Below are 27,672 nucleotides of genomic sequence, written 5' to 3' on the forward strand. Positions count from 1 at the left end.
TTGCTGATGAATTAGGGAACATATTCCTCGTAAGTTTAATGTTTCGCATATGCGTTCTTTAAAAAAAATGCACAACACATTGAGCAATTTTTAAGCGAGGAACGCACGCTGTGAAAACGGACTACTTTGCAATGTAATACTGTACTGTACACGCAAGCTGGACTCCACTATGTCGGACCACATGGTGGAGTTGCTGGGGTCCCACCACGAATGTTCACTGGCATTCACTGCTAAAAGAAGCTGTACTAGCAGAAGATGAAAAATACTGTCCAGCTGCCTTGGAACCGATTTCTTTCTGTTCTGCAATCAGGCCAGAACGCTTTCTCTCGTGAACATTCCTGTGGCTCCAGCGTCATTGAGCGATGAAGAGGCAGGAGATCCTGCCCCTTCGTCTGCGTAACTCCGCCACTGCTCACCCCAAGAGGACTCGATCAGCAAAGGTCTTAAACCATCTCTGATAAGTTTTATCTAAATAATTGTATTCATTGAGTTAAAATTTGTATTAATATGTATTTTCGTACACTCCATGACATTTAGTCACGCATATTTTATTCCAGAAATGTTGGCCAGGAACGCAACCTCTGATTTTAACATTATGTCTATGGGAAATTAGAATTCGCTTTAAGTAATTTCGAGTTAAGTAGCATTTCCCAGGAACACATCCTTTACATATAGCGTAGAATTCCTGTATTTAGGATACCGCAGAGGAATGGTAGGCCTAGGTTGATTGACGAGCATGCCTGGGTTTGGTTGACAATCCTAGAAGATGGTTACCCGACCACCAACTCTCGTCACATGTTCCACTTTGGGAGCCCCGAGTAGCTCACTCACAGCCGTGTTGCTACTGCTTTCCTGGAGCAGGTTTCATAAAACGTTATATATATTTAATTTAACAACATATAAGCAATGATTTATTTAAAATTGCATGAGAAGGCTACTTTTTGCTGTAAGCAAAACAAACCCAGTGGCAACACGAACGACTAATTTAGCTGTTCAGAAAAAGCTAACATGCACAGGTTTTACATTAGTCGTGTGACAGTGCTGAGAGCAACAGGGAACACGAGTGCTCCGTACGTAGCGTACCTACGTGCGAGTTTATGTGCGCACCTCCGTGCTTCTCGTACGTGCACGGTTGTTTATCCTTAAGCGGGAGGTGCGAGGGGCCGTGCCGAGCGGCGGTGACACGGCACGGAGCAGAGCGCTGGGTGCAGGGAGTGGGCCTACCTGTGCGAAGCTGACGAAAAACGTCTGTCGAGCATTCAGGCCGAGGAAGGGCAGCTGTGGCTCCTCTCTGTTCTTGGTGATCCAGTCCTCATAGGCCTTACACAGCACCGCACACACAACTCATTAGCCACTTGTGAACAGTTTGAAAATGTTCCGATATATTATTGTTATCATTATTCCTCTCGTTTACCTAAGAAAGCCTCACTGAGTCTCAGGACACTTTTTATCATCACTCCCGGCACCACAACTGCGTCGGCCCTTGCGAAGCAGGATGCTGGGAATGACCCCGAGTCTCAAGTGACCTTGGGAATTGCCATCATGCGACTACCTCGCTTCGACACAGCTGTAACACTACAGTCATGTGCAGCAGCCTCCACATTTAACTTATTTTGAGCTTAATGACCATTTATAAGCCCAAATAATTCTAAGAGACTTATTTTACAACCCTTGTAAGTATGTGTTGCAGCTCTTGCCACTGTTGCATCGCGCGGTATTGTGTCGAGGCGTTCTGATGACCTCCCTGCCACAGCTGCAGCTGCCACTATTTTCAGTTTGTAACCAGCAATGGTTTTTGGTTTTTGCCCAAAACTTTCTCCAGGCAGTAACTGGCACAGAGGTGCCCTCCTTACAAACGTTAACAGCTACTTTCCAAGAGCGGTTTGATATTTTATTGCTGTGGTCGTGGGCATCAAGGGATGTTTAAAATATTTAATAAGAACAGTGAGCGGGGCTTGGGCGGGACGTGTCGCGGCAAGGAGGGATGGCGGCCGGTGGTCGAGACGAACGACGGAGTGGAAGCCCAAGGAGGGAGCGCGCCCAAGAGGACGGCCACCGCAGTTTTTATTTCAAAATAAACTAAAAACTAAACAAAGTTTTTTATTTTACCAGGTAAGGCCCACTCAACTATACAGCTTTTTTCCAGAAGTGACCTGGTCCGAAATGATAGCTCAACGAAGTGGCTATCATCATCACAGCTTTTTTCCAGAAGTGACCTGGTCAGAAATGATAGCTCAACGAAGTGGCTATCATCATCATTACGTGAACATAGAAGAAAAATACTTTAAATGCACGTTGGTTCATAAATGTGGAGAGAAAAACCGGAGGACCCTTAGAAAAATCCATGCCGCCACTGGGAGAACATACAAACTTCAAATGTACAGGCGTCGGGGACCTCCTGTATGCTAGGTGAGGTAGTCAACATCCATCTCGCCACCGTGGCAATGTGCTGGAGCAACTTGCGCGCCAGTATAATGAGCAAGTGCCATTAGCGGGGTTGGTCGGGGGTGCGATGTTGATTGGGGTTCGTGGGCATCTCCGTCTTTGCGTCACTGTGTGTCTGTGTGTGTGTCAATGCAATGTGGGAAGTGGTAGCGTAGCGGTTAGTTAGCGTGCCGCGCTACGAACCCAGCGAACAGAGTTCGATTTCCGCTCACGGCCAACACCAGTGACGATTATTTGAACAGGTCCTGGGCCTACCCAAAGGTCGATTCAGCCTCATATATGAGTACCTGGTCCGGTGTGTAAACATCGCCACTCCGGAAACAAAGGCGGCCAGGCGTGGTGCTGGCCACCCACCACGCCGTCCTTCGTAGACGCTCTTTGCTAACAGCGCTCAGCCCCACCGGCCCGCTCCAGGCGCCGTGCGTCTGTGAACGCGTTGGCACGGGGTGGTGCTCTCACATGCAGGGCGGTGTCGAGGCCTCCGTTGTCGGCGACGTTCTCCACCAGCGTGCGCGTGCCGTTCACGTTGAGCCCGCCGCTCGAGTAGTTCCCGTACTGATGCTCCAGGCAGCGCGCCCGCTCCTCAAACTTCTTCCACGTCGCGTTACTCCACCACAGCTTGTGGACGCCGCTCGCGTCATACTGGCTCCCTGGGGGGCACACCGGCACTCACGTCACGACTCTACCGGCACAACCCCTTCCTGGGCCAAAGCGGGAAATGACCGTGATCTTATTTTGATTTCACCTGTGTACCCAGGAGGGTCCTGCCAAGATTTAGCAGTAGGGAACGATCTTGCTGCTACTGCTGTGTGATCCCAATTGAGCAATTTGCAGGTCATTTTTCAGCATTGGTCTGTTTTGGCCAATACCAGTTACGCTGTGCGTGATTTTAGCTATGCGAGGTAACCGGAGAACCCTCAAGAAACCCATGCAGGATGGGAGGACAGATAAACTTAACACAAAGGCAACTGGACCTAGGATCTTTGCTCTAAACGTCTACTGTGAGCCATCAAACCACCCGAATCGCTATGGCTTATCGGAGCAGAGACACAATTTCCAAAGCTGGACACGGCATGTCGGTGTAAATATGATTGACGTACGGTGTGTCATTGTTACCTTCACCATAGAACCCATGCAGAAACTCTCTGGCAATGACGGACCCAATGGCTCCATACTGCAGATATCTGGAGAGAGGATCCACGTACAACAATACGTGCACAATACACGTGATGAATAATCTCGGAGTAGACTTCCACTGACACTCAAGAATGCTTGTGCTTAACGCATGCTGCCTCAGACTTAGAGAGAGGGGACACAGAGAGAGAGAGGACACAGAGAGAGAGGACACAGAGAGACACAGAGAGAGAGGACACAGAGAGAGAGACAGAGAGAGAGGACATAGAGAGAGGGGACACAGAGAGAGGGGACACAGAGAGAGAGGACACAGAGAGAGGACACAGAGAGAGAGGGGACACAGAGAGAGGGGACACAGAGAGAGAGGACACAGAGAGAGAACACAGAGAGAGGGGACACAGAGAGAGAGGACACAGAGAGAGGGGACACAGAGAGAGAGGACACAGAGAGAGGGGACACAGAGAGAGAGGACACAGAGAGAGATGACACAGAGAGAGAGGACACAGAGAGACACAGAGAGAGGACACAGAGAGAGGGGACACAGAGAGAGGAGACACAGAGAGAGGGGACACAGAGAGAGAGGACACAGAGAGAGGGGACACAGAGAGAGGGGACACAGAGAGGACACAGAGAGGACACAGAGAGGACACAGAGAGAGGGGACACAGAGAGAGGGGACACAGAGAGACACAGAGAGAGAGGACACAGAGAGAGAGGACACAGAGAGAGAGGACACAGAGAGAGGGGACACAGAGAGAGAGGACACAGAGAGAGATGACACAGAGAGAGGGGACACAGAGAGACACAGAGAGACAGGACACAGAGAGAGAGGACACAGAGAGAGGGGACACAGAGAGAGAGGACACAGAGAGAGAGGACACAGAGAGAGGGGACACAGAGAGAGAGGACACAGAGAGAGAGGACACAGAGAGAGGGGACACAGAGAGAGAGGACACAGAGAGAGAGGACACAGAGAGAGAGGACACAGAGAGAGAGGACACAGAGAGAGGACACAGAGAGAGAGAGGACAGAGAGAGAGAGGACACAGAGAGAGAGGACACAGAGAGAGAGAGAGGGGACACAGAGAGAGAGGGGACACAGAGAGAGAGAGAGGACACAGAGAGAGAGGGGACACAGAGAGAGGGGACACAGAGAGAGAGGACACAGAGAGAGAGAGGACACAGAGAGAGAGGACACAGAGAGAGAGAGAGAGGACACAGAGAGAGAGGACACAGAGAGAGAGAGGACACAGAGAGAGGGGACACAGAGAGAGGGGACACAGAGAGAAAGAGAGGACACAGAGAGAGAGGACACAGAGAGAGAGGACACAGAGAGAGGGGACACAGAGAGGGAGACACAGAGAGAGAGGACACAGAGAGAGGACACAGAGAGAGAGGACACAGAGAGAGAGGACACAGAGAGAGGGGACACAGAGAGAGGACACAGAGAGGGAGACACAGAGAGAGAGGACACAGAGAGAGGACACAGAGAGAGAGGACACAGAGAGAGAGGACACAGAGAGAGGGGACACAGAGAGAGAGGACACAGAGAGAGATGACACAGAGAGAGGGGACACAGAGAGACACAGAGAGACAGGACACAGAGAGAGAGGACACAGAGAGAGAGGACACAGAGAGAGAGAGAGGGGACACAGAGAGAGAGGGGACACAGAGAGAGAGGACACAGAGAGAGAGGGGACACAGAGAGAGGGGACACAGAGAGAGAGGACACAGAGAGAGAGGACACAGAGAGAGGACACAGAGAGAGAGAGAGAGGACACAGAGAGAGAGGACACAGAGAGAGAGAGGACACAGAGAGAGAGGACACAGAGAGAGAGAGGACACAGAGAGAGGGGACACAGAGAGAGGGGACACAGAGAGAAAGAGAGGACACAGAGAGAGAGGACACAGAGAGAGAGGACACAGAGAGAGGGGACACAGAGAGGGAGACACAGAGAGAGAGGACACAGAGAGAGGACACAGAGAGAGAGGACACAGAGAGAGAGGACACAGAGAGAGGGGACACAGAGAGAGGACACAGAGAGAGATGACACAGAGAGAGGGGACACAGAGAGAGAGGACACAGAGAGAGAGGACACAGAGAGAGGGGACACAGAGAGAGGGGACACAGAGAGACACAGAGAGACAGGACACAGAGAGAGAGGACACAGAGAGAGGGGACACAGAGAGAGAGGACACAGAGAGAGAGGACACAGAGAGAGGGGACACAGAGAGAGAGGACACAGAGAGAGAGGACACAGAGAGAGAGGACACAGAGAGAGGACACAGAGAGAGAGAGAGGACACAGAGAGAGAGGGGACACAGAGAGAGGGGACACAGAGAGAGAGGGGACACAGAGAGAGAGGACACAGAGAGAGAGGACACAGAGAGAGAGGACACAGAGAGAGGACACAGAGAGAGAGAGAGAGGACAAAGAGAGAGAGGACACAGAGAGAGAGAGAGGGGACACAGAGAGAGAGGACACAGAGAGAGAGAGAGGACACAGAGAGAGGGGACACAGAGAGAGGGGACACAGAGAGAGAGAGAGAGGACACAGAGAGAGAGGACACAGAGAGAGAGGACACAGAGAGAGAGGACACAGAGAGAGAGGACACAGAGAGAGAGGGGACACAGAGAGAGGGGACACAGAGAGAGAGAGAGAGGACACAGAGAGAGAGGACACAGAGAGAGAGGACACAGAGAGAGAGGACACAGAGAGAGAGGACACAGAGAGAGAGGGGACACAGAGAGAGAGAGAGAGAGGACACAGAGAGAGAGGGGACACAGAGAGAGAGGACACAGAGAGAGGGGACACAGAGAGAGAGGACACAGAGAGAGAGGACACAGAGAGGGAGACACCTCTTCTGCTGGAGGTAGTAGAACGGTGGCTGTAGAATCCCCATGGGGACGAACAGCTTATTCCGGTTGTCTGTGTAGAGGTAACGACTGTCCACCTCCTGCGGTGGTAAGAGGTTGCAGCTGCAGAGACACAAAAACACCGTGTCGAGATGAGAAAGGGGCCACGGAGTGCGGAACACTGAGGACCGTGCTGTCCAGCGATGACAATACACGCTACTGCTTTCATTCACGAGCCCGGGGCAAGTCGAGTCAAGCCAACTTGCTGTGCAAATGAGCAATGTGTTGATGCTCATCTTACCGAATTTTCGGTGAAACACACACACCAGTGTGTTTACTCTATTGCAACTAAAAGATTGCAAATAATAATAATTGCGTAAGCGAGTTGTCCTGCACTGAATGGATCCTGTACTTGTCTGCATCACCAGGTGACCCAGCGGCATTTGCTGTACAGCCCGCGCCCTGCTGAGGATACTCCAGATGCCCCGCTACCCCTCCTCGCGCGCCCCCTCCTTCTCTGCCCCCCCCCCACGCACCCCCAACTTCAATTCCTGCTCACAAACAACATCGGTGACCGATAACTGAACCGGTCCTGGGCCTCCCCGAGGTTGACTCAGCCTTAAATGGGTACCTGGTGCGGCGTGTAAACATCAGCATTGGGGAGACAAAGGCAGTTAGATGCGGTGCATGACACCCACCCTCTTGTGCGCCGTCACGGGCTCTACATAGGTACTACTCGCTAGCAACACTCACCCCCAAGAGTCTGCTAAGGCTCCACGGGGGGACCTTTGTCTTTCAGGGAGACCTCAACTGTAACGCCCTCAACTGGCCGCACTGAAACTGAAATAAAAAAAAAATATTTTACTAGTTAAGACCCCACTGAGCTACGTAGTCCTTTTTCAGAAGTGACCTGGTCACAAATTAAGTGGCTTATCATCACGTGGAAATTTATGGCAGACAAATACTCCACGCGACCACGGGGAGAGAGACATTCAAACTCCAATATTACAGGCATCAGGGTCGCGATCGAACCGACAACCTCCTGCACACCAGGCGAGGTAGTCAACATCTCCTAGCCACCATGGCCACCCTGTACCGTGACGGTCTTGGAATCGCTCGATCCTTTCCGTGATGTCACGAGCGCTCTTGATGAATGGAACGGACTTGCAGCATGTGCATGTCGTGAGACGATTGTTCGCAAACATGAACAAGAACAAAGGTGGCTCATATTCTTTGGGTCTTTCGGTAAAGTCACGTAGATAGGTTGAAAGAAAATTAAAAAAAACTACGACGTTTCGATCACAACGCAAGCGGTCGTCATCATTTTTTCCTCCTGATGACGATCGCTTGTGTTGCGATCGAAACGTCGCAGTTCAACCTATGTTCGTGACTTTACCGAAAGACGCAAAGAATATGAATTCCCGCAGTCACGGAAAATTTAAGTCAGGATTTAAAGATAGCTCAATTGGCGTGGGAAGCAGGATTATTGGCTGCGTATTTATTTTATCGATTACCAAGGAAGACAAAGTTACAACGTTCATGCTGGTTTTCAAACAGACGAAACGTAAATAAACACACTTGGTGTTCAAGCCTAAAGACAGCTGCTCCAGTGATCTCTTGGCCAGGTACTTGTAGTAGTTCACCATCGTGTCAAAGAAAGAGCTCTCATCCGGTGTGATCTACAAACCACACACACACACAGCAAAGTCACCTGTCATTTCCCAGCAGACCCAGATACCCATGGTACTACTTGCTGCAATGCGACTAACTGGAAATGTATGCAGTGTTTCACAAATGCACTCAGTCATGAACGTAGTGTATGGTATATTTGAAACCTCTCGGGGCGACAGCAGATATTGTATATTATTGTTATTTACTCCACGTGTTTACCCAAGAAAGCCTCGCCGAGTCTCAAGACTCTTTTTGAGGAGGGTCCTGCCAAGTTTTTGCAGGAGCGGTCGATGTTGCTGCTGTGTGTGTGATCCCAACCGAGTCGTTTGCAGTACCACTTTTCAACATTGGGATGTTTGGCTAATGCCAGTTACATTGTATGTTTTATTTTTCTTTAGCGATGAGAGGAGACCAGATAACCCGGAAGTTATCCACGCAGAACAGGGCGAGATCGTAGAAACGGTACCCATTAAGGCGCCCGAGTCGGGAATTGAACCCAGGGTCTTCTTGCTGTGAGGCACGCGTTGTTCCCACTGCGTTGCCACCCTGGCCTCCTAAACATTAGAGTGTTTCTTCCAATTGCGAATAATCGCACCGACTGTTGTCACCGTCTCACCAAGCTGCTTGGCAATGGTCTTGTAGCCCATTCCAGCCTTGTGTAGGTCTACAATCTTGTCCCTGACATCCTTGGAGGGCTCTTTGGTCTTGGCCATGGTGGAGAGTTTGGAATCTGATTGATTGATTGCTTCTGTGGACAGGTGTCAAAGTGTGCTCCTAATCTCAGTTCGTTACTTGTATAAAAGACACCTGGGAGCCAGAAATCTTTCTGATTGAGAGGGGGTCAAATACTTATTTCCCTCATTAAAATGCAAATCAATTTATAACATTTTTGACATGCGTTCTTCTGGATTTTTTTGTTATTGTCTCTCACTGTTCAAATAAACCTACCATTAAAATTATAGACTGATCATTTCTTTGTCAGTGGGCAAACGTACAAAATCAGCAGGGGATCAAATACTTTTTTCCCTCACTGTAAGGGGTTACATCAGCAAGATAGTTGTTGCTTCACCAATATTGATTGCAATGTGTTTGTAGCGAACGATGCAGCTTACCTGAGCGTAAAAGCTGTTGATCCAGCCTGGGTCACTAAATTTATTCTCAGCTCCAACCAAGGGCTTCATCTCGCTCGCCTAAGCAAAGGCAAACAACGCATGCTGTCACGTCGCTCAGCACACTGGCGCTCCAATCACACGACTCCGCTACTCGCCAACGCCTATTCAACTCGCGCGCCTCAACCCCCCAGAGCTCCAAGTTACGGGAATGCGGGAGATGAGGTGAATGTTCAGGTGGGACATTGATTGATACTCACCAGTAGCGCAGCGGCGTTTATAGCCATTAATATTTGGTGTTTTTTGCTCCGATTTCTATTTCGTTCATTGTCGTGCTCGTTTTTTTTTACTGTATATATATATAAAATATTTGAATTCCACATCCTCCCTCCCATCGCACATTGACGGGTGTAGATCTACAACAATGCGACGTTCCGGGCGGCAGTTCCAGGGGCATCGACGGTATCAGGCATCAGTCCCACACCGGACTCATTAGAGGGGGGGGGGTCGAGGGATTTTCTTCGGGGGAAGGGGGGAGGGGGCGGGGAGGAGGAGGGGTGAAGAGGGGCAGGGGGGAGAGGGGAGGGGGGTTGGCCCGTCATTGCCGCTCTGAGTTGACTGTGGAAGGTTTAGGAATTGTCGTCCTCGTCTCTAAGTTATCGCTTTCTTCATTTTGGTGACCCAGGTCCCTCTGGAGACTCATCCTGGTCTCCTGAGCTCCCACCTGGCTAAACAAAGTGAACTTGGCCTTGTCCTCCGTGCCCGCTGAGAGTTCCCACAAACAGCAGGGGAAGTCGTTCACACGCCGAGGGCGACCACGGCCCGACAGGGAGCGGCGTTCTCCATGTTTGTATCCCTGTTACCTACAGTGTCTACAGTGTACACAGTGTACAGTGTCTACAGTGTACAGTGTCTACAGTGTCTCTAGTGTATACAGTGTCTACAGTGTCTACAGTGTCAACTGGATCCGGTTCAAAGACAATGTCAATTCCAGTCAGCTGATTGCGGCTGGATTCTGAGACAACATCATATATGTAACAAACCCTTGGCCAGTGGAATTTCCGCAGAATAATTGTAATGCAACCGATATCAAAATCGGAGTGCTCTGTGGTCGTCTGTGGAAATGAGCGACGAATTCAACCTCGTTGGGGTTTGGGGCGGGCCACGACTCTCGACGGCCGCCAACCCCACCGAGATCCGACCCGTGCACTCGGCGGCTGAAGCTACAGCGCCCCTTCCGCTCGAAGCGCTGTGACCGATACACGCCCACGGCTGCAGCAGCCGCCGTGGCGACGCGTGGCCACAACGTCGCCGTTACCGGACCGCTACTTGCAAGCAACTCGGCCGCCCCGGAGACGGAGCGACGGTGACACGGCGCATGAAGGTGAACGACGACGGGAGGACGACGATGGTGCCCCCTGCGGCGGTGGGGGCTAGGGTGGGGGCGAGGGGGGGGGCAGGGGGGGGGGCGGCCGTGCCCTTGCCGCCACTGACCTTGTCCCGGGCATCGTCTCGCGTCTTGTTGTCCATCCAGGTCAGCGTCGTCAGAGTGTTTTGGAACGAGACGCGAACATTGTTGATGACTTCTTTCACCTAAGGAGTCACAGTGCAAATGTAAATAAATATCGTTAAATTAATTTGCATCCGTGTGAAATTTAAACCATTACAGTCATTTGAAGGTGGAAATGCCACGTGGCCTCACTGTGGACCGCCATCTCAATGATTTTTCGTGAGGTGGCCATGATTCTACCATTTACAAAGGTACTGCAGGCCAAATCCATTGAGGGCGACAGGGTAACACAAATAAACACTTGCACCTCATAGCAAAAGGACCTGGGTTCGATTTCAACTCGGGGCCTTTCTGTGTGGAGTTTGTATGTTCTTCGTCTGTTCTACATTGGTTTCCTCCGGGTTCTCCCGTTTCCTCCCACAGCGAACAACAAACACAATGCCATTGGTGTTGGACAAACATCGCAAAGCAGGACAATATCTAAAAATTAGTGTTTGGATCCGTATGGTTTACCTGGGTAAATAAATAATTACTATTCTTAGACCTTACAAATGGGATTTGAATCCACGATCAATTTCAGGTCTGGTATTTTGCTTTAGCATCACCCATGCAAGCATTTTAGATTGAATACTTTCTCAATTTTGTCTGTCATTGTGTGTACAGGAAAAGCTCTGTTATCCACCACTTTACCATAGGCAATGCTCTATTAATCGCCATCTGTCATACCAATCTTCCTTCATTTATCCAGAAAAATTCCGAAAGCCATCCTTGCATCTTGCCGTGCGCTTATCAAAGATCTGCTGTTTACGGGAGCGTCAGGACACTGCTGAGTGGCGGCTCTCGCGGCAGTCTGCAGATATGGTACTGTATGACAAAAATGCTCTACAACTGACCGGTGAGTACCTCTGTAAACGAGTATTTTATTTAGTATATCATAGTTAAAATGTAGGCTAAGCATCTTTCATGTAAATTGTATGTCCTTGGAAAAATGTGGTGAACCATAAGTAAAACTCTCAGGCAACCGGCATGTTTCATTAACCGGCACCCTCCATTCTCCATATATGCCGGATAACAGAGCTTTTCCAATATATTATAAATATGTTAATATCACTGCATAGAGTGTAATCACTGTCCTGTTCTGTTAGCGGGCAACGAAGCGAGCGAGGGGGTGGTGTTATTGAGCGATCCATCCTGGATTTAACCAGGAGGGAAAGTGTGAGGAGCTCACAAATCCTTGAAAGGTCTGGACACATTCCCATCGGTGAGCTCCTACGGCAGGCAAGGCTGCGTTGGCTGGGTCAGGTAGCCCGCATACCCAGCCACCGCATGCCCAAGCAGCTTCTGTTTTTGCCGCATAGAGGGGGCTACGACATGGGCTGAAGAAGAACTGATGCGGTATGGGAGGATGTGGAGCCGAGTGGACTTTTCGACGACTGGTACCAGCGGTGTCAAGATCGGCCTCTATGGAGGAGACTTGTTAAGGACGCTACTGGGCAGTTGGAGGCAGTCACACTCCAACAGCAACGAGGGCAGAGGAGCGGCGCTCGCAACAACGAGTGAAGCGCCGGGCGGCTGAAATGCAGCAAGTTGGCAGAGTAGGGGGCACAGCTGGTGTGCATCTACCGGTCATCTCAGTCAGCCAACCCATGGCACTTGGGTCTGTCCCGAGACCGCCTGTCAACGAGCCTTCGACACTTACGTGGCCTGAAAGTGAACCTAGCCCGGCACAGGCGCCGTGGTGATGTCACCGTCACTTATTGGCGAATGGAGGGTATTGGTATTGGTTATTGAGCATCGCAGGGAAGTGGTCGCTTTCTTTAAAACAAAATCGCTGAGCACACGCCCCAACGCTGTAGCTATGGTGAGTTTACAGTCAGTGGGGCTGTACAGTGAACGAAAAAAGCATTTGATCCCCTGCTAATTTTGTACGTTTGCCCACTGACAAAGAAATGATCAGTCTATAATTTTAATGGTAGGTTTATTTGAACAGTGAGAGACAGATTAACAACAAAAAAAATCCAGAAAAACGCATGTCAAAAATTTTATAAATTGATTGGCATTTTAATGAGGGAAATAAGTATTTGACCCCTCTGCAAAACATGACTTAGTACTTGGTGGCAAAACCCTTGTTGGCAATCACAGAGGTCAGACGTTTCTTGTAGTTGGCCACCAGGTTTGCACACATCTCAGGAGGGATTTTGTCCCACTCCTCTTTGCAGATCTTCTCCAAGTTATTAAGGTTTCGAGGCTGACGTTTGGCAACTCGAACCTTCAGCTCCCTCCACAAATTTTCTATGGGATTAAGGTCTGGAGACTGGCTAGGCCACTCCAGGACCTTAATGTGCTTCTTCTTGAGCCACTCCTTTGTTGCCTTGGCCGTGTGTTTTGGGCCATTGTCATGCTGGAATACCCATCCACGACCCATTTTCAATGCCCTGGCTGAGGGAAGGAGGTTCTCACCCAAGATTTGATGGTACATGGCCCCGTCCATCGTCCCTTTGGTGCGGTGAAGTTGTCCTGTCCCCTTAGCAGAAAAACACCCCCAAGGCATGTTTCCACCTCCATGTTTGACGGTGGGGATGGTGTTCCTTGCGGTCATAGGCAGCATTCCTCCTCCTCCAAACACGGCGAGTTGAGTTGATGCCAAATAGCTCCATTTTGGTCTCATTTGACCACAACACTTTCACCCAATTGTCCTCTGAATCATTCAGATGTTCATTGGCAAACTTCAGACGGGCATGTATATGTGCTTTCTTGAGTAAGGGGACCTTGCGGGCGCTGCAGGATTTCAGTCCTTCACGGCGTAGTGTGTTACCAATTGTTTTCTTAGTGACTATGGTCCCAGCTGCCTTGAGATTATTGACAAGATCCTCCCGTGTAGTTCTGGGCTGATTTCTCACCGTTCTCATGATCATTGCAACTCCACGAGGTGAGATCTTGTATGGAGCCCCAGGCCGAGGGAGATTGACAGTTCTTTTGTGTTTCTTCCATTTGCGAATAATCGCACCAACTGTTGTCACCTTCCCACCAAGCTGCTTGGCAATGGTCTTGTAGCCCATTCCAGCCTTGTGTAGGTCTACAATCTTGTCCCTGACATCCTTGGAGAGCTCTTTGGTCTTGGCCATGGTGGAGAGTTTGGAATCTGATTGATTGATTGCTTCTGTGGACAGGTGTCTTTTATACAGGTAACAAGCTGAGATTAGGGGCACTCCCTTTAAGAGTGTGCTCCTAATCTCAGCTCGTTACCTGTATAAAAGACACCTGGGAGCCAGAAATCTTTCTGACTGAGAGGGGGTCAAATACTTATTTCCCTCACTGTAGTCATCGTGAGTTTACAGTCAGAGTGGGGCTGTAGTCATCACGAGTTTACAGTCATAGTGAGGCTGTAGTCATCACGAGTTTACAGTCAGAGTCAGGCTGTAGTCATCGCGAGTTTACAGTCATAGTGAGGCTGTAGTCATCACGAGTTTACAGTCAGAGTGAGGCTGTAGTCATCGTGAGTTTACAGTCAGAGTGAGGCTGTAGTCATGGTGAGTTTACAGTCAGAGTGAGGCTGTAGTCATCGCGAGTTTACAATCAGAGTGAGGCTGTAGTCATGGTGAGTTTACAGTCAGAGTGAGGCTGTAGTTATGGTGAGTTTACAGTCAGAATGAGGCTGTAGTCATGGCGAGTTTACAGTCAGAGTGAGGCTGTAGTCATTGCGAGTTTACAGTCAGAGTCAGGCTGTAGTCATGGTGAGTTTACAGTCATAGTGAGGCTGTAGTCATGGTGAGTTTACAGTCAGAGTGAGGCTGTAGTCATCGCGAGTTTACAGTCAGAGTGAGGCTGTAGTCATCGCGAGTTTACAGTCAGAGTGAGGCTGTAGTCATGGTGAGTTTACAGTCAGAGTGAGGCTGTAGTCATCGTGAGTTTACAGTCAGAGTGAGGCTGTAGTCATGGTGAGTTTACAGTCAGAATGAGGCTGTAGTCATGGTGAGTTTACAGTCAGAGTGAGGCTGTAATCATGGTGAGTTTACAGTCAGAGTGAGGCTGTAGTCATGGTGAGTTTACAGTCAGAGTGAGGCTGTAGTCATCGCGAGTTTACAGTCAGAGTCAGGCTGTAGTCATGGTGAGTTTACAGTCAGAGTGAGGCTGTAGTCATGGTGAGTTTACAGTCAGAGTGAGGCTGTAGTCATGGTGAGTTTACAGTCAGAGTGGGGCTGTAGTCATCGTGAGTTTACAGTCAGAGTGAGGCTGTAGTCATGGTGAGTTTACAGTCATAGTGAGGCTGTAGTCATCGTGAGTTTACAGTCAGAGTGGGGCTGTAGTCATTGTGAGTTTGCAGTCAGAGTGAGGCTGTAGTCATGGTGAGTTTACAGTCAGAGTGAGGCTGTAGTCATGGTGAGTTTACAGTCAGAGTGGGGCTGTAGTCATCGTGAGTTAACAGTCAGAGTGAGGCTGTAGTCATCGCGAGTTTACAGTCAGAGTGAGGCTGTAGTCATTGTGAGTTTACAGTCTGGCAGTCGGATAACAGCGGAATAGAGGTTGCGTAGTGCTACGTGCTACGGGTGTTTTGTCCGCGCGTCTGTTCCTGTGCTTTGCGTTCACGTACATCATCGGTGGTCTGCTCGTTGCGCGTCGCGAAGAAGAAGATGTCGCCGAGGGCGTAGGGCATGGCCCAGTTCGTCTTCTCCATGCAGAACTCCCAGCGTGCCGCACTGTAATTCTGCACACGGTGGGAGCACGGCGCTGTCTTTACGTCGCAACAGCCCAGCCAGAGCGCGCTCGCAGCTCGAAATCCGGCGCCTGCCCCGGTCATTACTGGCGGGTGCATTAGCCGCAAAATAGTACGCGCCGGCCGCTAAAGATCCCGTGAGAGGAGGGTCATCGTGTGCTACCAACGTCGGTCCAAATTTGCCAAATTAAAAAAAATTACACTGCAAATGACTCAATCGGGATATCCATAGCAGAAGAAGAATAGTTAATCGGAATATTTATTTATACTGGAGGAATTAAGCTCTTGTTCACAGATGTCCAGTCGGGGCGGGTTAGAACAAACAAAATAAGAACACGATAGAAGTACAAAGTACAAGAAAAGTAAACGAATCACCCCTCCTGCAAAAACGTTGTCCAAAAGATCTTTGCGTTAAACCAATGCTGCTGTAACAACCGCACGACCAGATGTCGTAACTTTCATCGACCTGAGTCAGCCGACAGCCCCCCCCCCCTCTCCCCAAGCCAGGATTTGCAACTCGCAAACCTCCCAATTGCGAGCCGCTCCGCTTCTCCCGGCGGTTATTCAGCCGCGGGCCGAGCTCACCGTCTGGGCGTTGACCACGGCGTCCTGCAGCAGTCGGTGAGGGGTGCTGAAGCTGTCGTCCATCGCGGGGGACATCGCTTGCACCAGCCGCCAGAGCACGTAGCCGCTCACGACGCTGCGGGTAGCGCACCGCACGCACGCACACACACGCGAGCACGGCACTCGCTGGCACGCTAACAACGGGAAGGTAAGGCAGGAGGGCACGTTTCGTCGCCGGAATTTGCCAAATTGGAATGAAGCAACCTGGTGGACAGCTCATTTATATTGGGCCATAAAGAAGGCTGTCTCTGGTGCAGGCCAATCAGTTTCAAGGACAGAGGTTCTCTGCAAGCCATCTGGCTACCATGAGAGATTCGTTCATTAGGCTATCCACATATACAAACACAGAGACAATTTCAACCGAGAAGATGGATTCTGGTTTAGCAATCATTGGAAGGTTTTGATAAACCATTTCGGGTTTTAATTGATTGTGTTCACGCTTACAGTGACTTTCAGACCGCATTCCATTCTCTTTCTAGCTCCCCCCTCCTCCGTTCCGAGCATAGATGGACTCGTCCATCAGACTAACCACCAGTTGCTGTCCGTGGTGCTAACGTTAAGAAAAAAACGCCACTTTTTTCAAATTTTCTTGCTGTGGTTTTCACACCTGATGATGATTGCTTGTGTTGCAGTCGAAACGTCATGAGAATTGTATTGTTTATTTGTATTTTATTATTTCCCTTCTACGTGACTTTACCGAAAGAACCGAGAATATGAATCCCTGCAGTCACGAAAGCTTTAAATCGAAATTTAATGCATATAAAATTATGCTGGTCTACAATGTTTTAGACGTCGTCTGCTTCGGAGATAAAATGTGCTGTTTATTGTGGATTTTAATGTGCTGAATTCAAATATGACAATTAAAACAACTGCTTGGCTACAATTCCCAAGATATTTAAGTTTTTACATTTTACGTCTGTGTATATTGTGTGGATAGTAGAGTTTTACTCATAAATTGTAAACCTAGGTCTTTTCATGTGTTTATGGTTGCTTGACATGATAACATGTCACTTGTCCTGTTCATGTAACACTTTAATAATCAGCAAAAGGGTTATATAGATATAACATGTATCATGAAACGAAATGCTAAAAACTATTATGCATATATAAATACATAGTTTAGTCCTTATTCAGCGTCGACTCGGCACATCTTCGCTTGTCTCTTGTATTAATTAAAGGGAGCATCTCTTTTCACTGTCCAACCACAGTCTGCAAGCATTGATGGGCTGCATTTGCCCTGATAGCGTTTCTCCATTGTTGCAATGTCCTGGTGAAATCGCTCGCCATGCTCGTCGCTCACTGCTCCGCAGTTCGGTGGGAAAAAATCTCGATGTAAGCCTAGTTATGATTGCATCATCCATGACTTCTAGGAATAACATGATGCAATTCGTATCATGCATGATGCAATACCAGGTTCAGATTGCATCATTGTTTTGCTCAAAAAGCAAGTACTGTCCAAACCCAGTCATAGATTTATTCATAGATCCAGTAATTTCTGGTTTAAATTGAGATCCCTTCCCTTTATAACTCACTCATTCTCCGCCATTCCCAAGTCAAGGGTCCTATCTACTGACCCGTTAGCATATCTTGAAAACTAGAGCCAATCAACAATGTTAAGCATAATTTTCATTCTGAGTGACCCACAATTAGTCAAGTTGGACTACATTTATTTCGGAAGCATTTTGGCTGTAGACGAGTGTTATCAGAGTATGTTTGTTTTGCCACAAGTACTGTGTGTAGTTGATGCAGACTTAATTCCTTGCAAAAATATGAACATCGTAACTCCTCCAGTTTGATTGCCAGTAAGGGGTAAAACCTATTCTTAGTTTTCATCAGTTTTGATACTGGCAAAAAGGTCCCATAGATATCATTTATATTAGTTCGTTAAAAATATTTCACCCAAAAAACCCTTGAGATGGGAACATCTGATTTGCAAGGGTGTCCACAGGGTGTGAATTGACATGCACATCGCAAAAGATTATTGATTTTGCACAACGCCCATTGGTTATCTCGTTTGGTACTGACAAGACCCTGCCACGTGTGTCACAGTAGGGTGCGACGTTACTGCGTGTAATCCCAGTTGAGTCATTTGTCATTTTCAGGATGTTTTGCCAATACCAGTTAGATCGTAAATATTTCGTTGCTATTGGAGGAAACACACACAGAGCAGGGGGAGATCACACAAACTCTACACCGAAAGGTGCCCCCCAGTCGGGAATCGATTCACCCTTCCACCTGAAGACAGAGTCTCTGTTTTTTCACGTAACATTGTAAACTATATCCACTCCATGCCTCCATATATCTGCAGGCGCGAGTGAGCAACGGTGATACGGTGATCACACAATGCACAACAATGCCTATGCCAACCTCACGTCACGCTCCTGTGCCATGTGACTAGGTGCCCGTTGATATAACTCAAACAATCTCATCACGCTCACAAGGGAGATGTGCCCTGCTTTGCTTACAGGCACAGATTTACAGAGTTCCCTCCCTACCCATGGGCGTAGTGCTTTGTCATCTCCTGGCTTGCAGGGTACAATGGCAGTGCAGCAAGTGGATTCGTTTCCATCTTTACGGGGATCGAGTTTTACCCCCTTGGCACACGTGGGTTTCCTCCCACACGTATAAAACACTCATTCATGGAGTTGGTCAAACATTCTCATATAGGACCACAGAGCTCGGGCGATTGAGAGGTGACATGGCCTAGCGGTACCTCCACCTCCGCTTGTTGTAGTGGTCCACGCTTGAAATGCAGCGGCCGCCCTGATTATGAATGCGGCTGCAATAACAATAATAACACTACACGCCCGATTCATTGTTGATCTCTGGGTCAGATTCACCTCAGTAAAATGTGCGTTATAAACCATCCTCCACCTGACATGGCCAACGGATAAAGTTGTCACGTGACGAACAAAACGTGGCCAATGTATCTCTGCTTTGGCAGCACCACCTCCGTGTTGGTGAGCAATCTCACAACATTTCACAAATGTGCCCAACATTTTGCTCCGTAGTTACACAACCAGCATCATCAGGCAGCCGCCAGAAAAAAATGCGCGCCCTCTTGTTTCACAGCAGACTTAAATGATGCCCTGGCATCATTCGCAAGAGCAGACCATCGTGCACCGCCGGCATCAGGGTACAAATTTGCTAAATTATAAATTGACCCGCAAATTACTCTCCTGGGATTACACACACAGCAACAAGCATCACCCCCTACTGGCTGGCAGATCGATGCCCCGCGTCAACCTTTGCAAATTAGACTCATCCCGGTCTCTCTCGAGTTCTCCCCTGCTGAAACGAAATAAATTAATTCATTGTTGGTAGTAGTAGCGCACGGTTCTGGCTGTCTTCGCGAGCGCTTGTCTGTGGCTTCCCACGGCCTTCGCGCGTCACAAAGTTCACGGTGTTTTTGAGACGCAATTTTTCTTCCACAAAGGATGCAACGCGCAAAATAAAACATTACTGCGCGACGTGTTCACTGCATCGTGAGTCGATGTCCCGGTTTTGCTGGAGCGCGGCGTCCGTGAACCAATAAAAAGGTGTGCCGAGAGGTGCACGCGTCGGCGTACGTAGCGTCCGTGTGGTTGAGGAGCGTGGTGAGGTTTCCGAAGTAAGCTGTGGAGGAGACTAGGAGCCCCGCAGACTGAGGAAAGCCGCTTGGTATTCCATTGTGTAGATATGCTTGCCAGTTGATGAATGGAGCAATGGCCTGCAAAGGGAAAACGAGGAAAAACCAAAAGCTCGTTTTGTCTTTTTGCAGAGGCATTTTAAATGCAGGTGCAATTTGTATGCATGGTGGACTCCTTTCGCACCGCACGTAGCCAACCATACTACGGCATTTTAGTGTCTTTATCGCAAGAGGTGGACATGTGTCCATACCCGATCCCATCTGTGTAAGCGTCCGTGTGCCTGTTCATGGCATCGTGCAAGCGTCTCTCAGCTCGTCCATCCATATTTCCACCTGTCCACGTGTCAACTCTGCCATATATGATCAGCCAGTCGTGTTGATCGAGGTGCGATTGTACTTAAAATCACCACGCAGCCACATTCAAAATGATCGCTGCTTCATTACAGAGACGCATATAAGAGGCTGACATTATCGGGTACTGGAGGATGGTGCAAGACTGACGGGCAGGCAGATTGAGCGGGGAGTTGCTCTTTATACTGCGGCAGACGCGTCATTGGTCTTCTGAGACATGCCGGCGTGGCGCACCGTCGCAAACAGCCACATTTGCACTACAGGCGCATTTGCAAAATGCTCTTGGCAACGAAACCCGCCGGAGCAAGAAAGAAGTGGAGCTCCTCACACCACAGAGAGAGAGAGAAGTGGAGCTCCTCACTCCAGAGAGAGAAGTAAGCTCCTCACTCCAGAGAGAGAGAGAAGTGAGCTCCTCACACCACAGAGAGAGAGAAGTGGAGCTCCTCACACCACAGAGAGAGAGAGAGAAGTAAGCTCCTCACACCACAGAGAGAGAGAGAGAAGAGAGCTCCTCACACCACAGAGAGAAGTTAGCTCCTCACTCCACAGAGAGAGAGAAGTGAGCTCCTCACACCACAGAGAGAGAGAAGTGGAGCTCCTCACACCACAGAGAGAGAGAGAGAAGTAAGCTCCTCACTCCACGGAGAGAGAGAAGTGGAGCTCCTCACTCCACAGAGAGAGAGAAGTGAGCTCCTCACACCACAGAGAGAGAGAGAAGTGAGCTCCTCACTCCACAGAGAGAGAGAAGTGGAGCTCCTCACACCACAGAGAGAGAGAAGTAAGCTCCTCACTCCACGGAGAGAGAGAAGTGGAGCTCCTCACTCCACAGAGAGAGAGAAGTAAGCTCCTCACTCCACAGAGAGAAGTAAGCTCCTCACACCACAGAGAGAGAGAAGTAAGCTCCTCACTCCACGGAGAGAAGTAAGCTCCTCACACCAGAGAGAGAGAGAAGTGAGCTCCTCACTCCACAGAGAGAGGTGAGCTCCTCACTCCACAGAGAGAGAGAGAGAAGTGGAGCTCCTCACTCCACAGAGAGAGAGAAGTGGAGCTCCTCACACCACAGAGAGAGAGAAAAGTAAGCTCCTCACTCCAGAGCGAGGGTTGCGCAAGGTTCCCAGATGCCCGTTGTGCACAGGCCTGGCCATCACAAAGGGCGACAAACAGAGCAGCACGTGGCACAGACACATTTCCTCACTTGCAAGCGATCCAACGTCACTTCGCTGGGCTCGGCAGAGTCCCGAGTCCGGGCCACGATGGTGGCCAGCGTCGACTCGAAGCTCAGCACCTTCTGCATGTGCTGCTGCGCATCCCCTAGGCTCTGGCCCAGCAGCACGGCCGAGCGCACCATGTAGTGCAGATACATGGCCCGCACCTGTGCAGACCGCCCCGTGACAATGGCTCGCGTGGTCACACGGCACGGCGGTAGCGCATTCGCAGCGGTGTGCGGTACCAATCTGAGAGGCCTGCCTGGTTACTGCCGCGGTGTTTATTGAGCGGAAAACACTCCGCGCCGTTTGCATTACAGCAGACGTTAAAGATCCCCTGACGTCATTTGAAATGAGTACGCCACCGTGTGAGGGCGGCATGGTCCTCATTTGCCCAATAAAAAAAATTATTGCTGCAAATGACTCTCGTTGGGAATACAAACACAGTAGCAACATCGCTCTCGACTGTCAAACTACTGCAGACTGTGCCTGTGCAACACAGCGCCTTCGTGATGGCCTTCCGCTATAAGGATGGCACAAATATCAAACGTACTCAATTATTGCCACTGTGTTGCAAGAAATACAATTCACGTGATTCGTGGGTGCAGAGATCTCGAAATCTGCGGAAAAACGGCGCATTTCCAGATCTCTTCCGGGGGCGGCTAGAATGCCTCCCTTAATCCGGCGCACATCGCCGCGGGCACCGGCAGTGCGGGGCACCACGGTGCGCGAATTGGTGCAGTGGGAGCAACGCGAGCGGCGAGCGCGCTCCGTGCGAGGACAGCAGCGTCGCGGCGCTCACCTTGAGGGCTTGCTGGGTCGCGTTGCTCGTCAGGTACTCCGAGGGAAGCCCAAGCTCCGGGGGAGAAAGCTGCGTTGGGTTTGTGCGTGCGCATTTGTGTATGCATGTCATGTGTGTTTTTACACATTTACGCGTGTGTGTGTGCGTGTGTATGTGTGCGTGAATGCACGATAAAATCAAACACAGTAGCATCAATGTTGTCAGTGAAATGATCAATTCTCTGTTAAATTAAGGATTTAGTACAAGCTAGTTGACCATCACAATTAGCTAACTTCAGATACGTTTCTATTACTTTACTGTCAAACACCACTGATGTGAAACAAGTCTGGTTTGGGGTGAAAAAAAATACCAGGTCACGTTCAACTAAAAAACCATGATAACTAATGTGTAAGGCTGGCAATTCCACAGTTTTTACCATCAATGTTTAACAGTAATAACTTTATCCAGAGTACAACCATGAATCCTGCTTGAGCACAACAATCTCATCTGGGCAGTCATGGAATGGCTGTGTCACTCATCTGGCTATCAAGGCAGTGAAAAAGAAGCTTCGATTCCTTTTCCATGCTAAAGCCTCGTTCACTCTGAGCCATTATCACTGCTGCTGCTTTACACAACTCAGGATTCAGTTGAAGCTGAAATCCTGCTGCTTTCATATACCCGGGGTGCAGCACTCAGCTCCTACAACACTGCTGCGCTGGACATGCAATCAATGCAACGCAGTCAGCGTGATTGATGATCCAGCACTCACCGGTTCACTCGAGCCACTCGCTCACCGCCTCCCTCTCGCTCTTTTATTGCCGCGACCACGGTTACGGTTCCCCGTCAACTTCACTCGTCGATTCCACATCTCGGCAACGACCGTGTCTCGCAACGAGCGCATCCTGTGCGCGTAGCGGTGTGTGCTTACCTCTAGAAAGAGCTTATCCTTGGAGCCGCTCTGCACCACTTGGGCACTGAAGAGCGCTGGCAGCAGGAAGTTTAGGGTGGTGTTGGTCAGCAACTCGGTGAGATTCGTGGTTTTGTTGGGTGTCGGAATCCAGCCGCCGAGCTGTCACAGAGCACAGGGCAGAGCCGGCGTTGAGTCAGAAGCAGTCGCTTGAGCCCCGCTTTCTTCAGTGGGGTGCCACGGTGGCTAGGAGATGTCAACTACCTCGCCCGATATACAGGAGGTCGTGGCTCGGATCCCGACCCTCACGCCTGTGACATTTGGGGTTTGCGTGATTCTCTCTCCCCGTGGTTGCGTAAATTTTTCTCCGGGTCCTCAAGATTTTTCCCCCCACATTTGGAGTATTTGGCTGCTACACTTCTTTGAGCTATAATTTGTGATAGCCAGGTCGCTTCTGAAAAACAAGATACACAGCTTTACCTGGTAAAATAAAAATAATTTAGGTGAATAAAGCGGCACACGTTCCTGTTCACATCGCTGTTATTCACCTCCGTGCTGCTGCTGTAGAGTCATTCCAGCACGTGGAGGAATCTGTCTACCAGAATCAATGCTTCCTCTCATCCTGTGTTCAGCCATCACACTGCAGCTTACAACAGCACTCTCACTACCCTATCCACCCAGTTACTCACCAATACTGCAGGTCACAACAACAGACTCATCCACCCACTCACCCACTTACCTACCCACCCGCTCACTCACAAGTCACACAACACTTCTCTTACCTCACACTGCCCCACTTTGGAATTCTCTCCCACCAGCGTCTCTTGTCCCCTGGCTCATATAATGACGGCTTCGCGTTACACTCCAACCTATTGCAACTATGATAGTGGTGTCTGTTGCTGTCCGCTTAATGTTTTGGGACTTGGGGCCTGTGCTCAAAAACTGTGAAAAGCAATGTATGTGAGTTGCTATTTTCACAAATACTCATTTTATATCCAGACCTCGCTTAGCGCTATCCTGAAGAACACTGTTTCGTTACAGCGCTATTTGTCCTGGAGAAAATTTTAGCAAAAATAAGGAAAATCCAAAAATCTAGAAAGTGCTTTTGAGTGAGAGCACGCAGAGCTCAGGAAACACACCCGCCGCTATTTTGTTCACATTCACTCAGCCAATGGCACCGCCTAATGCTCTGAGCCAGTCAGCACCCCGCACCCCAAGATTTGATTATCATGATTCGTAGTCACGAGATTATAAAAAACATTTGATTTTTATTATTCAATGTTATTACAGCACCCTCTGAGCCATGAAGCGCCCGCCAATAAATAAAAACAGCCACCCGCCGGCGTGTGTTTACTCCCCCTTGATCTCTCTCTGCTTTTATTTCGTGTGTTTCTACGAGCATTTCAGACCCAATGTATGTATATTGAACTTATTTCGCACCGTACGTAGCCAGCTGTTCTAATCGGAGGTGCCTGCAAGTATCCGCGCTGGAAACGAGCCCAAAGTGTCAAGGAAAAGGATCGCTTTGGATGTTAAAATGATGAGGAGGCGGCAGCAGCAGGTCGAGGCAGTTGAGCGCCATGTGGGTGTGGGTCGTGAGCGTCACGACGATACACTGGTGAGTACAGTCCATAATACTTACTTATTATCATACAAAAATAAATTATCTTTATTGATACAATCTGTACGAGTATTATGGCTATTCATAATAAAGGTTTTTGGGTTAGATCGCGTTTATTTATAAATGTGTCGTAACCCTCCACCACCCGACACGGCCAATCAGCAAAAAAAGTGTCACGTTGACAAAAGAAAAATAATTCACTACTTTAGCCCACCGGTGTGTAGAAGAGTGAATCCACATTTACAGTTTGAGTACGACGTTTCGCTGGTAAATACATCCAGCATCATCGGGCAATTCGCCAGAATTACCCCAGAATTGCCTACGTGTTAAACTATTATGGCTATTACCGATACCCCAATGAAGCCCTCATATTTTGCTCACACGTAAGAAATAATGCCGTCGGGAACATATCCCCATATATACAATGGTATAATGACCCCTTTTAGCGCCGATTCGATGGGCGCTCACTTCTCCAGGAATGCAAATTGAGCGCGAAGCAAGGTCTAAGTGAACATTCCAAAATCATCAGCCATGTGCTGTCCACTGCTGGAAGAAGGCCTAGCCACGTGATTGTCACTCGCTCGGTCCTGCAATGCAACGATCCATTTCGTTTGTCAACACAAAGTGACTGCTCCATCTCCCTTCGGTGGGGTATCCGCTCAGGTGAATCTCGTCTCATCACCCGGCCATCATCCCCTCTAGCGGCGTGTCCTACACAAGCCCCCTCGCTTTTCTGAACAGTCAATGGTGATGTCGCTGGCTGAGATCTGCACTCGAAACTCGGCGAGCAGTGCATCACCTTGTGCCGAAAAACGGTCCCTGAACGCAACATACGAAACGAGTACTCGAGTGAGCCCTCGTCACTTCTACTTCATGCCCAGTGGGGACACATCTTGCGTCTGCTGCATGGTACTCAGACCGCAATGAATCATTCTCGTGACTAGAACACGTACCCTTGAACAACCCGAATGGAGCCCGGCATTTCAGTGGTACCATATCTGTGTTCTAATATTTATATTTTAATTATTTAAATAAATGCATGACATACCATCGATATCTACTACCTAAATGATAGAATAGGACAACCAACCCCTAGAATGCTTCCGATTGGCTGCCGCCTAGTCAATCACATTTCTCCCCTACCGGCAGCCCTCCCCTCACCAACGTATTCACATGCCATATATTTCTTGCGTCTGCTGCATTCTTTGTGTCTTTCGGTAAAGCCACGTAGATAGAACAAATAATAAAATAATAGAAATAATAACAATATCACGACGTATTCTTAGCTCTTTCGGTATAGTCACGTTGAAGGGAAACACGACGTTTCGATCGCAACACAAGCAATCGTCATCAGGTGAAAAATATAGCGGGAGAGCTGCTGAGAATATATGGTGGGAGCACTGCTCAGGCAGGGAGTTATAAAGGTTTGAGATGGGTGTAGCCCAAGGGTCAGTGGGCGGGGCTAGAGATGAAATTTGCATGTAAATGTAAGATCGGAGAAATTTTACATTTACATGCAAATTTGATCTCTAGCCCCGCTCACTGACCCTTGGGCTACATTAGTAAATGGCGGCTTGCCATCCTTGTCCACCTCCATGTGGCGATGGCTCTTTCTGAGCTCTCTCCGAGCCTTACATTTACAAGCAAAGTTCTTACATTGACATGCTAATCTCTCACAATACAATGGCAGCACACAGCTTCGTTTGTTAAGATTTCTCCGATCTTACATTTACATGCAAATTTCATCTCTAGCCCCGCCCACTGACCCTTGGGCTACACCCATCTCAAACCTTTATAACTCCCTGCCTGAGCAGCGCTCCCACCAGATATTCTCAGCAGCTCTGCCGGTGTATTTTTCACCTGATCACGATTGCTTGTGTTGCGATCGAAACGTCGTGATATTGTTATTATTTTATTATTTGTTATATCTACGTGGCTTTACCTAAAGATCCATAGACTATGAATTCCTGCAGTCACGAAAGCTTTAAGTCAATGCCATATATTGATCCCATTAGGCACCCCGACACCTCTTCCAGACTCCGGCCCAGTTTTAAACAAAGGTTGTATTTATGTCCATGCTACTGTAACTATATTATCAAGCATTATTATTAATAATGAGAGTTGAGTACTGGTTGATTGGTTATGATTGGCAGAGTTGGTTAGTGTAATAAGGTATGTAATAAGGTAATAAGGTGAATCTATTTATCTACAGTAGTAATCTATCTAACTACAGTAGTAGTTTGTGAAAATAGGCCATACTTAAGGAATTGTGTGCGTTAGTAATGAATCGAGAATTGTAATGCTATGTGATTCTATTTACGCGTTAATTGCTTACTTGAGTTAGTCAATATTAAGGAGATTAGCACTGTAATTAGGGATTCATGTTGATGGAAGCAGTTGTTGTTGCTGCTGCTAGGCTACCATGTTTGCGTGCGCGCTTAGTGGAAAGGAGTGCCCTCTCCGCTACGTCGCGATGTTTGCGTGCACGCTTAGCGGAAACCGTACCCCGTCCATGAGGTCGCGCAGGGGCTGGGCGCCCTGCTCGGCGATGCGCCCCTGGTTCATGCACGCGCGGTAGAACGTCTGTGCGTCGGTGTTTGACGACTGATCAGCGGAGAAGGTGGCATTTTCTGCAACACAAATTCATTCGCAGGCATTCATATTCACGACGTCAAAAAATCAACACATACTTTAATGAATAGGGCCGCGAGTCCAAGGTGCTCTCGAAAGGGAACACAACATTTACATTTGGCACAGTGATAGTCAAGTCCTACAAACTATTTAGGGCAGGTAGATAGTTTGTAGGTAGATAGACCTACAAAGTATCTAGGGCAGGGGTCAGTAACCTTTCAAAGAAGAAGAGACATTTTTTTAGTTTTTGTCTTTGACCAAAACAGGTTTAGAGCCGCATCACACGCACTGCCACTTGTACACAAACACAGACACAGCAGGTATACAGCAGATGACAACACACAGTCTGACTTAAATAAACAAAATAGATGGATCGCAACCCATTGCCTGCCATGTTTAATTAATTATCTTTACCGTGAAATGATGTTAAAGATTTAAGTTTTTTTTTAAACGGCTGCCCACAAGGGGGCAGCCAAAGAGCCGGAAG

At 48.9% G+C, this 27,672-nt stretch overlaps 1 protein-coding gene across 2 annotated transcripts in view; it reads right to left on the minus strand.

Annotated features, from left to right (window-relative positions):
• Nucleotides 1-27,672, minus strand: part of LOC116942795 (endothelin-converting enzyme 1) — a 67,126-nt gene that overhangs the window by 5,383 nt on the left and 34,071 nt on the right. For both annotated transcript variants that reach the window (XM_076067554.1, XM_032955063.2), the window contains 14 exons: nt 27,060-27,184; nt 22,955-23,095; nt 22,048-22,116; nt 21,236-21,412; nt 19,631-19,770; nt 16,023-16,137; nt 15,315-15,428; nt 10,708-10,806; nt 9,217-9,294; nt 8,012-8,112; nt 6,437-6,556; nt 3,562-3,629; nt 2,905-3,095; nt 1,225-1,320 (listed from right to left, as the gene is read on the minus strand). In XM_076067554.1, the coding sequence (XP_075923669.1) occupies nt 1,225-1,320; nt 2,905-3,095; nt 3,562-3,629; nt 6,437-6,556; nt 8,012-8,112; nt 9,217-9,294; nt 10,708-10,806; nt 15,315-15,428; nt 16,023-16,137; nt 19,631-19,770; nt 21,236-21,412; nt 22,048-22,116; nt 22,955-23,095; nt 27,060-27,184 (1,634 nt within the window). The remainder of the gene's footprint in view (nt 1-1,224; nt 1,321-2,904; nt 3,096-3,561; nt 3,630-6,436; nt 6,557-8,011; nt 8,113-9,216; nt 9,295-10,707; nt 10,807-15,314; nt 15,429-16,022; nt 16,138-19,630; nt 19,771-21,235; nt 21,413-22,047; nt 22,117-22,954; nt 23,096-27,059; nt 27,185-27,672) is intronic.

This window comes from Petromyzon marinus, chromosome 16 (assembly GCF_048934315.1).
Source record: "Petromyzon marinus isolate PM22_M1 ecotype Great Lakes invasive population chromosome 16, UKy_Petmar_22M1.pri1.0, whole genome shotgun sequence".
Taxonomy (NCBI): Eukaryota; Metazoa; Chordata; class Hyperoartia; order Petromyzontiformes; family Petromyzontidae; genus Petromyzon; species Petromyzon marinus.